This window comes from Candoia aspera, chromosome 18 (genome assembly GCF_035149785.1).
Source record: "Candoia aspera isolate rCanAsp1 chromosome 18, rCanAsp1.hap2, whole genome shotgun sequence".
In the NCBI taxonomy this organism is placed as follows: domain Eukaryota; kingdom Metazoa; phylum Chordata; class Lepidosauria; order Squamata; family Boidae; genus Candoia; species Candoia aspera.
The window spans coordinates 6,350,470-6,361,192 of NC_086170.1; the positions used below are offsets into that span (position 1 = coordinate 6,350,470).

General features: G+C 43.2%; 1 protein-coding gene across 1 annotated transcript in view; it reads right to left on the bottom strand.

Annotated features, from left to right (window-relative positions):
* The window catches only part of PRKCZ (protein kinase C zeta), a 67,038-nt gene extending 60,038 nt beyond the window's left edge, over positions 1 to 7,000 (bottom strand). Inside the window, exons 1-3 of the mRNA XM_063317672.1 lie at positions 6,963 to 7,000; positions 6,342 to 6,406; positions 1,481 to 1,686 (exon numbers count right to left, since the gene is read on the bottom strand). Coding sequence (XP_063173742.1) covers positions 1,481 to 1,566 — 86 coding nt within the window. The 5' untranslated portion in view covers positions 1,567 to 1,686; positions 6,342 to 6,406; positions 6,963 to 7,000. The remainder of the gene's footprint in view (positions 1 to 1,480; positions 1,687 to 6,341; positions 6,407 to 6,962) is intronic.
* Between the last annotated feature and the right edge of the window lie 3,723 nt (positions 7,001 to 10,723).

Genomic DNA, 10,723 nt, shown 5'->3' on the forward strand with positions numbered 1-10,723 from the left:
AATGCCCGTGTCACTGAAGAGGAGGAGGCTGACAATTCAGTTAAGCCTAAATCACTCTGAGGTGCAGCCAGGGATTTTTTCTTCTTCTAAGCCTTACAGCATTACCCAAACTTTGTAGAAGGTGAGCTCTTTCAGACTTGTACACTGGTTGGGGTGAGCACAAAACTGCACTTCGAAAATTTGTTTTTGATAAACTGTGTTTTAAAGCTGCTGTCCTTTAATCTCTATCCCAAATTATTTGTATCTTATAAACTTGTTCTTAATGTGAAGATGGGCTTAAAAGTTATTTTAAGCCTAAGATTTATATTATATTCCCCATTATATTCCCCATTCCTCATAAGAGCATAGAATGAGGTGTACCAACAGGGGTACTGATACAAGGTATAAAATAACATTACACTACCTTTACAATGACTTTACAAGCAGATCTGCGAACAACACGTTGGTCATGCCTGACTGCCAGTTCATTAAAGCTAGTAAGGCCAAATCTGACATTCAAGCAGCCTATGGCTGAGTTGTGAGTTGATCCTAAGCTAGCTGTACGCTGTTAAAAGAGGTACACGCAATTGCAATTCTCAAAGAGGATTTAAATGAGACTTTCACCATCTCCCTTAGTGCCTATACATCTTTTTTTAAAAGTATACATTTTTGGAAAGAACAAAAACCCAGCTTGCTGTATAACATTTGGGAGAATCTGTAGTTTAAAAGTAGCCAGACAATGCCACTAATATAGCACAGGCACATCTGAATGAACATTGTTTGGGATCTTAAACCATGTTCAGAGGCAGCAACATTACCCCTGGCCTGGCAAGGATTAGGATTTCTGTAATTCCCTCCCTTATCCCCCTCCCAGGCTCAAGGCAGGTACCTTCCAAAACTGGGTACCACAAATTCACACAAGGAGGAGTGGCCAAATTAGGCTAGTCTAAATTATGTCTCTTCATTCCTATGTCCATCCTGTCTTGCTGCCACTAACAGTTCAGTCTGACTTTTAGTTCAATTTGCTTTGTCAGTAAGTGTCCTATGCAAGTAAAAAGGAAAATATTAAAGACGTCACTGGACTCATTTTACAGTGCAGATCTGAATGTTTTTATCACTGTTACCTACTGATAGATAACAGTTGACAAATGCACAACTTTACTTTTTTTCCATCTTCAGCTAGAGCATGGCTGGCTGGGGAATTCTGGGAGTTGAAGTCCACACGTCTGAAAGTTGCAGAGGTTGAGAAACCTTGATCTAGAGTCTGTAATTCCTCTTTATTTCTCCCTGAAAGAGCTTCAGTCACATTGGTGATGTTTAAGAAAGCAAGACAGCTAAAGTATGCAAACCGCACCTCCAAAATTTCACAGGGCCAACCACGACTGGTACAAGACAAGTTCATTTTCAAGGGGAAAAAAAAGGGAATACAAAAATATATGGCTGGAACGAAATGAACAGACAAAGAAGAATGCAGTGCATAAAAGCCCTTAATATAACTTACCTATTATAATGAGTTTTTACTCTAATGAAGTCTCTCTTCATGTCCATTTTTGATCCCATTCTGCTAGGCATGATACTATGCAACATTCAAATTGGGAAACAATGTCCTGGTTTTATAGACTTGTCTTCCAAATCATTCAAAGAGAGATGGGGGTTGTAATAACAGGCAACATTTTCATGCTTCTTCCCAGTAATAACTTCATTAGACTGCATGCACACAAAAGCATAAATAGACAAAAAAAAGCAAACAAATGAATGGAAAACGTAACAAATATTGTGTTAAAGCACTAAAAAGACGTGCAAAGTCAAACAAATCAACAAAGCAGTTTATGCTCATTTTTCTCCAGCATCTTACCTTTCCTTGCTACAACATTAAAGTTTTATAAAGTTGCTTAAAGTCACCCCTTAAGAATAAAAACCAACTTTGTAAAATGCAGGAACAATCACATTTAAATTGTTTACATTCTAGAATAGAAGTTACATCTGCCAAAACAAAGCAGGTAACACTTTGGCCAATAACCTTAGTTATCGCTACTTGAAAAACTGAATTATTTTTAGCAAACAGATTTGCTTCCCTGATTCCAAACCCCTTCCCTTCCAAGCACAAAAACTGCAAAATGTGTGATATAATCTGTTCAAAAAGCAAACTTTCTTAAGTAGTTCACCATCAAAGATTAAAACATCTACCTTAAAAAGAAAGTTATCCATGGCTGATTTTGAAAAAAATAAGCAGAGTCAGACCTGTTCAAAACCTGGATTAGTGATCTGAGGGAAAACCCAGGATGGTAGGCAAACACTGAGTCAAAAAATTATCCCAGAAGAATATCATTGTTGAGAAAACTACATGATATGCCCATACAATCACCACAAATCAGGTTTGACTCAAGGGAGTCTTAAAAAGGGGAAAGTTTACATTTTCTTCCTATCTTAATCACAGAAGTATGGTACAAATTTTAACATCCTTGCATTTAGTTAGGAAAGCTGAAAAACAGATAGTCTTCATTTCATACACAGAGACAGCTCAGTTTATCCAGAAATTATCTCAACCACCACCATCCCCTTTTAAAAGAATTTAATTTTTTAATTTTTATCCCTTTTTTTTTTTTTAATAAATAACTCAAGGCGGCGAACATACCTCATACTCCTTCCTCCTCCTACTTACCCCACAACCACCACCCTGTGAGGTGGGTTGGGCTGAGAGAGAGGGACTGCCCAAGGTCACCCAGCTGCTTTCATGCCTAAGGCAGGACTAGAACTCTTAGTCTCCTGGTTTCCAGCCCAACACCTTAATCACTGTTCTGTTCCTGGATCTCCCAAAGTAGCAATGCAATTTATGTATATTTATTTAGGAATGAGCTTCTCTCTCTTCAAAAACTCTTATTTTTAAGTGTGCAAAGGACTGCAGCCCTCCCATTTTCTGTGGGCTGCCTCTTAACTTCAGCTATGCTGTTAACTTCCGGGCTGGCGGACAGACATGCATTCTTCACATACCTCCTCATGCCCTCTTCACATTACAATTCAAGACAAGGCAAAACACACACCTTCTAATCCCGATGCCTCATCCACTTATCGCACACGCTTACCTTCTCCCTGTTCCTATAGCATCAACTTTTCCTCTTGGCCCAATACCCCACCACTATAATTTAGCCCAATGATATTTAATTGAAATTCCTGCATCTTCTTTTTCATTACCTGGCACCAATGCCTGTTTTCTTGTTGTCATGCTCATGGTGGGACAAAGATTCTGCCTCTGTTGCCCAAAAGCCCTGAACACAGATGGCATCGTATTAATTAATAATAGTACCAGCTCAGCCTTTTCCCAGCCCTATCCCTTGGCTCCCCACCACCTTCGATTCGCACAAATAGGATATTCCCATGTTTGTGACACACACCAAATTACAAACCAACCAACCACAGGTAGCCTGCTGAAACCAGTTGCTCAGACTGAAGTTCTCCTTCAGCCAAGGACGCTCGCTGTTATTTTGGGAGAAAATGGCAGGAGGGATCACCATCGAGGCCACTGTTTCTCAACCTCAGCCATTTTCAGATGTGTGGATGTCAATTCCCAGAATTCCCCAGCCAGCATGCTGGCTGGGGAATTCTGGGAGTTGAAGTCCACACATCTTAAAAGCGGCTGAGGTTGAGAAACACAGATCTAAGCCAACGGTGGGATACAAAGCAAATCGATCAATCAGTATATAAACGGTCAATTATTTTTTCCTTCTACGCCTTCCTGGCAAAGTAGGCCCCATACATCTTTTCCATTGGCATGGGCAACCCCTCAAAAAAAGGATGTACCCATATTTGCTGCAAAACTGCCAGGTAAGAAGCAAGTACTTTAAACTCTTGTGTGTGTGTCTATGTGCAGGGACACTGGTGGGTCTTTCTTAGGACACAACACTCCCCCCAGTCCCACTTGGTACAAATCCTTGATTGTGCCTGGTGGATTGCAAGGTGTCACGGCAGAGGAAAGCACTGCAAGAAGTATTAACACATAACATCTATGCCTTTCACTGTGGAATAATATAATCTCTATGAATTATTAATATAATCTAACAGTAAACTAATCTAATATACATATAAACGCTTACACGATGTTAATAAAGTTCATACACACAAAAGGAACAGCACATACAATATTAACATTCATGATAATACACACATAAATAGCATATATTATCACAATAATGGCAATATACTTATTGTGTCCATGTGTTTGTACATATATCTAAATATAAAATAATCATAACAACACTGTTCCTAGCTTTCCATCACTTTAACCCCACACCCCTATATTTAAATACAGAATCATATGGTAACTCCCAACACATGCAACTTGTTTTTTTAGTAAGGGCTCCAAATTTTAGCTTTTTAAGGCTATCCCAGGTCAGCTAGATTCTAATACCTGCTGTGGCAAGTACAGAATGACTGTGTTTTTGTGTGAAAGGTTGTGTGTATACACTAATACAATATTAAGCTTACTATATTTTATGTATATTTTATTATTTGCCATCATATGCTACTGTTGCTCCTTGTGCGCTCCTTAGAGCCCTGAGAGACTGAAGTTTATATATAATAGAGAGTATGTCAATAGTAACAAAAACCAACAGCAACACCCACAGTCTTTGTATACTCTCCATCAGTTCTCTGCCACGCGAATCTCTCTAGCTACAGAATATGATCTAATTATATACAAGATACATATACACACGAACCCACATGAAGTCACGAAGAGTCGGAAGCGACTGAACGAATAAACAACGAAATACGCCACTGTAGAAATGGAGCAGAAATAGACTCTAAGCAGCTTATGGGGTTACCATAATGAAATTAAAAACAAATCAATACACTTAATTAGAGAGAATTCTAATAGTAACTGTAAGAGGGGCTACACTCTCGCCTAACCTCTGTTGGCTTTGTCCCACTTGAAACTAGAGCCAGTTTGGTCTAGTGGTTAAGGAACGAGATGGAAACCAGGAGGCTGTGAGTTCTAGTCCCACCTTAGGCCTGAAAGCCGGCTGGGTGACCTTGGGCCAGTCCCTCTCTCTCAGCCCAGGAGCCAATCAGGTGTGGTAGGAGAGTTCTAGTCCCGCCTTAGGCACGAAAGCCAGCTGTGTGACCTTGGGCCAGTCCCTCTCTCAGCCCAAGAGCCAATCAGGCGTGGTAGGAGAGTTCTAGTCCTGCCTTAGGCCTGAAAGCCGGCTGGGTGACCTTGGGCCAGTCCCTCTCTCTCAGCCCAGGAGCCAATCAGGTGTGGTAGGAGAGTTCTAGTCCCGCCTTAGGCACGAAAGCCGGCTGGGCGCCCTTGGGCCAGTCCCTCTCTCTCAGCCCAGGAGCCAATCAGGCGTGGTAGGAGAGTTCTAGTCCCGCCTTAGGCACGAAAGCCGGCTGGGTGACCTTGAGCCAGTCCCTCTCTCTCAGCCCAAGAGCCAATCAGGCGTGGTAGGAGAGTTCTAGTCCCACCTTAAGCACGAAAGCCGGCTGTGTGACCTTGGGCCAGTCCCTCTCTCTCAGCCCAAGAGCCAATCAGGCGTGGTAGGAGAGTTCTAGTCCCGCCTTAGCCACGAAAGCCGGCTGTGTGACCCTGGGTCAGTCCCTCTCGCTCAGCCCAAGAGCCAATCAGGCGTGGCATGAGAGTTCTAGTCCCGCCTTAGGCCTGAAAGCCAGCTGTGTGACCCTGGGCCAGTCCCTCTCTCTCAGCCCAAGAGCCAATCAGGCGTGGTAGGAGAGTTCTAGTCCCGCCTTAGGCCTGAAAGCCAGCTGGGTGACTTTGGGCCAGTCCCTCTCTCTCAGCCCAAGAGCCAATCAGGCGTGGCATGAGAGTTCTAGTCCCGCCTTAGGCCTGAAAGCCAGCTGTGTGACCTTGAGCCAGTCCCTCTCTCTCAGCCCAACAAACCTCACAGGGTTGTTGTGGGGAAAATACGAGGAGGAAGGAGTATTAGCTATGTTCGCCGCCTTGAGTTATTTATAAAAAACAATTAAGGCGGGATAAAAATTAAATAAATAAATAAACCTCTACCAAATGTCTAATTAATCTACATTCAATTAAAGAATAATATGATCTAAAAAAAAATGATATGATCTAATTAGATATGTGGAGAGAGAATACTAGTATCAGTAACAGGGGGAAGTCCCTCCTATCCTTCTCTGTCGACTCGAACAACAGAATGTTGTTGCTGCTGCTGCTGTTACGGTCCTTCCAGTCAGTCCTGATGGCTGGAGACGACAGGAACAAATCCACGTAGCTTTCTCGCCAACGTTTTTCAGAAGTGGCTTGCCAATACCTTCGCCCAGAGAAGAGAAAGAGCCCAGAGAAGACGCTGCCCAGTTGGCTTTTGGCCTAAGGGAGGATTAGAACTCACCTCTCTCCCAGTTTCCAATCCAGCACCTCACAACCAACTGGCTCTCAACTGTAAAAGAATGTGACCTAATTAAAGAGAGAGGAAATATTAATAAAACCAGCAATAGCCTGACCCACCGTTCCCTGGGGTCCCCACTAGTTTAATGTTCCACCTTGAGTGATGGGGGGGGGCTGTTTGGGGGTCTTGTTTGCCTTGCCCCCCTCCCCCTCCATTCCAGGCCTCTCCTGTTTGCCCCCTTTCCTCCCCTCCCCTCCACTCCCCCCCCCCGCCTCCTGGTCCCCCGAGGAAGCCCACCTGCTTTGGAGTCTCCCTCCCTATAGGTTCCCCCCCACTGCCAGGCTCAGGGTGGGGTGGGGGCGGCGGGGGGCGCCTCCACACTTCGCACCCGACTTCCTCCGGCAAGGCTCGCCCTCCGCGGAAGTTTGGCTCCAACTTCCCAAAGGAGGCGGCAGAGGGAAGGGCGCAAAGTCGTCCTTCGCGTCCGCCCCTTCCTGAGAGGGTTTTGTTTCGTTTCGGGTTTTAACCCCACAGGAGGAGGAGAAGGAGGCGCGCTCGTGTGCGCGCGCGGACGCCCGCAGGTAGAGGTGGCGCGCTCCCGCGCGCTCCCGCCACCTTCCTCACCCCTCAGCGCCCCCCAGGCGCCCTCCGCGCAGCCGCTCTTCAGCCTCCCAACATGGCGGCCTCCGCCCCACCGCGGGACAAGTCCCTCTCTCCCCAACCCCGCCGCCACCTCCGCCCGCGCCCGCCTCCCCCGCCAGCCAATGGCCTGTTCCTCAGCTCCCGCCTCTCCTCACCTGCCCTATCGGAAGCCAGGGCCGGGCTGGCGCTTCACCTGGAGCCACGGCCCTCCCCTCGGAGCAGGGATGGGCCAATCAGGGCTCGGCAGGATGTCCTTACCTGGCGACAAGCAGAGGGCGGGATTGCGGCGAGCCAATGGCGGGAGCGAGACCCGAGAAGGGGCGGAGGAGACTCACCTGTCACCAATGGGGATTCCTAGTGGGGCTAATTCGCCTAGCAACAAGGTGAAAAGGGGCTGAGGTAAAAAGAAGCGCGGTCGAGGGTCTGAGTCCAGCTCGCCAGGTTGGCCGAGGCGGCTGTGGGTGACGCTCGTACCTGAAAACTATATGTTAAACCTCTGATAAAGGAGGGTGGAGTTTATGAAAGGTTATCCATTAAAAAAATGTTTGCCTGTAGGGCGCCACATTTTGTTGCCGTCACTGACTTATGTAATTGTTCAGACACGAGTCGACTGTGTTAAGTAATTGCTTAACTGAAGCTTATTGTACCGTATTTTTAGCTTAAACTGAAGTATCAATGCTGAGACACTTTATGGGTCCTTAGTCTTGCAGGTTAAAAGTTACAGCATAAAAGGAAGAAAGGATGGGGAGGGAAGAGGAAAAAAATGTTTCTTACATTTATACCCTGCTGGCTAGGTAAGAGTAGCAACAAGCAAAAGCTGTGAAATGGCTCTCGTTACTCTGGGCTGTCTCCACAACATGTTTAACCAAGTTGGCTGCATTTGCATGTCTTGCTAAGCTTGGTTAGTGCAGACCTTAGTTAATTGTTTTAGTGGGTTATTGTCTTGTGTGAATAAAGCCCATTTAGTTTAATTGTATTGTGCAAATGCAGAGATTGGGATTAATTCAGTAACCAGATTAAGCATGTTTGTAACCAATAACCAGATAAAGCATGCAGCCCTCTTTCCCTCCCTGTACCCCATTTAAATGGATAGTTATGCAGACCAAGATACTGTATATATAAATTGATTATCTATCAAAACTGGTGCAATCTGTCTTGGAATTTTCAACCAGTTTCTACTGATAAATCTTACATTTCACCTTTATTATTTTCTGTTTTATTTACTTCTGGTTCAGTTTCCTTTCCTTTCTAAAAAAATGTCTGATATTTACACGTACAGTTTATTCTGTTTTGTTTGTTAGAAAACAAAGTCCAGCCATCTTTGCCAACAGATGTCACCATTCTTGCCAGGAAAGCAGGTCTGGATTCATTGTTCCCACGCACGTTATTTCTCTTAAGCAAACTTAAGGGAATTTACCATATCATGCTATGTATTGAGTATAACCATAAAAAGATGGGCCTGAAGTTGACAGTTTCTTGGTTTTTCGGAGTGCAAATGAAATTGTAAGGCTTACAACTTTCATGTGATATGTAAGGGTTCAAAACTTTTAACTTCCAAAGAATATCACAACATAAGGTTCTTCCCCACTTAGCATGTGTTATAATTTCATTTGGATGCCACCAAATTTCGGACTTCCATCATTCCCATGCAGCAGGGCTAATGGCACGGGATTGTGTTCTAAAAGATCCAGACATTGCTAAGACTTAAACATCGTTAAAATGCCATTTATCTGCCTACCTGATAAGATACCCTTGCTTATAAAACCATGGGAAAGATTAGCATAATCCTAAACTTTGGCTTTAAAATTATTAAAATAAATAAATCACAGGAATCTCTATTAATATTTTATATTTTTCTTTCTTCCATAAAAGTTGCAGGATTAACTTCCTTGTATTCTTTGTACTCTTGTAAGAGAATAGGAGACATCAAAATACAACCATGTGCAAAAGAAGCTTCTCTTCAGCTTGAGTCACACATTGCACTAAGCTTTAGGAAAGGTTTGTACCATAGATAGGAGAAATGAAGTATGGTTTACTGAATTAACCCAATTGCCCAGGTTCACGCAACACACTAAAACATAAAATAACCACCTTATCTGGATTGCCCAACACATTGGGCCATAAAGCAGCCAACCACAATGTAGCCTTGCATTCTGTAATCCCAGGCATCATGTGATTTGTTCTGGTTAATCATGTGAGCACAATAAATGTGGCTTATAAGCAAACCATGGTTTAGTGCAATGTGCAAGTCTGATCGTATTCTTACGATACAAAAACATTATCTTAAGGCACCTTCAGAAGTAAACATTTGTGGTAGAATGAGCTACAAAAACATAGTCTGTTGCTTTATTTTATGCCAAACACAATACCAGGTTTCTGCACAAAAGGAGCCTATACAGTATTGTTTTCTTCCAGCAGAGGGCAAGAGAACATTAGCTAAATGGTAGTGAAAAGAATATTTCAGCCAATCATCTGATTCAATTTTGTTTTTGAATTTCAGAGACCATTATGAAAAAAGCAAAAGGAAAAAGAAATGTAAGTGGCCTTTGGGCAACAGAGTATTCATGGTTTTGTAAGAAGACATCTCTGTATTTGCAAATATTAGAGAATAAGTGGTAGTAGTGGCAGGGGTGGGAGTCCAGTTTTTTTACCCTAGTGAAAATGTATTGTACTGCTACTGGAAAAGTGCAAGCATGCCACTTTGCTCCATTGCAAAAAATAAAAATAGAGGTTAAAACAAGGAATGGATTTAAACCCAGTATTTTATTAACCAGACAGCTGGTCTGGTATAGCAGTTAAAGCATTAGGCTAGAAACTGGGAGACTGTGAGTTTTAGTCCCGCCATAGGCACAAAGCCAGCTGGGTGACCTTGGGCCAGTCCCTCTCTCTCAGCCCTAGGAAGCAGGCAGTGGCAAACCATCTCTGAAATATTGCCAAGAAAAACTGCAGGGACTTGTCCAGGCAGTCTCCAGGAGACAAAAATTGATTTGAAGGCAAAAAAAAGAATTGTATGCCCCAGTGTCTGAATAGCAAAGTATATATCTATTACAAAGCATGCCCTTCTCTTACCACTTCTGTAAACATTCTAGGTATTGACAATATAAGAGAAACATTGATTCTGTTCAGATAACACACAAAGCCTTTAACATAGTTGATGTGCTTATGGCTTAATATTTGGTGTGAACCAGGCCAGTATGATTTGTAAAGGATGCTTTACAGCTACCCTGTTAAGGCATGGTTTGCATGAAAATTGGCAGGTCTGGCTTAACATGGTATCTGGGCATATTATGTGAACCCAGCCAAAGGACTTAGTACAGAAAACCACAATTGGCATGTTGTGTGAATATTTCTATCAAATAAAACTGCCCTGTTAATAGCATTAAGCATTTCTCTTCATGAGTTGGAATTCTCCAAATAAAAAAAGCCACATTCTTTCTAAAGATTTAAAAGCAACCAAGGTTTATTTTGATAACTGAGGCAGAAAAGTGCAAAAGTATTTCTCCCCTCCCTTGCTATACAGGCAGTCCTCATTTAGCAACTGTCTCGTACAGTGACCATTTGCAATTATGGCAGTGATGAAAAAGTAACTTTGTGACCAATCCTCACATTTATGACCTTTGCAGGTCTATAAAGCAAAGGAAAGCTCAAAGTAAGATCTTAAGTACAGTCACAGTTTCACGTAGTGACCACTTGGCTTAACCGGGTTGCTGGTCCCAATTGTGGTTGCTAAATGAGGACTACCC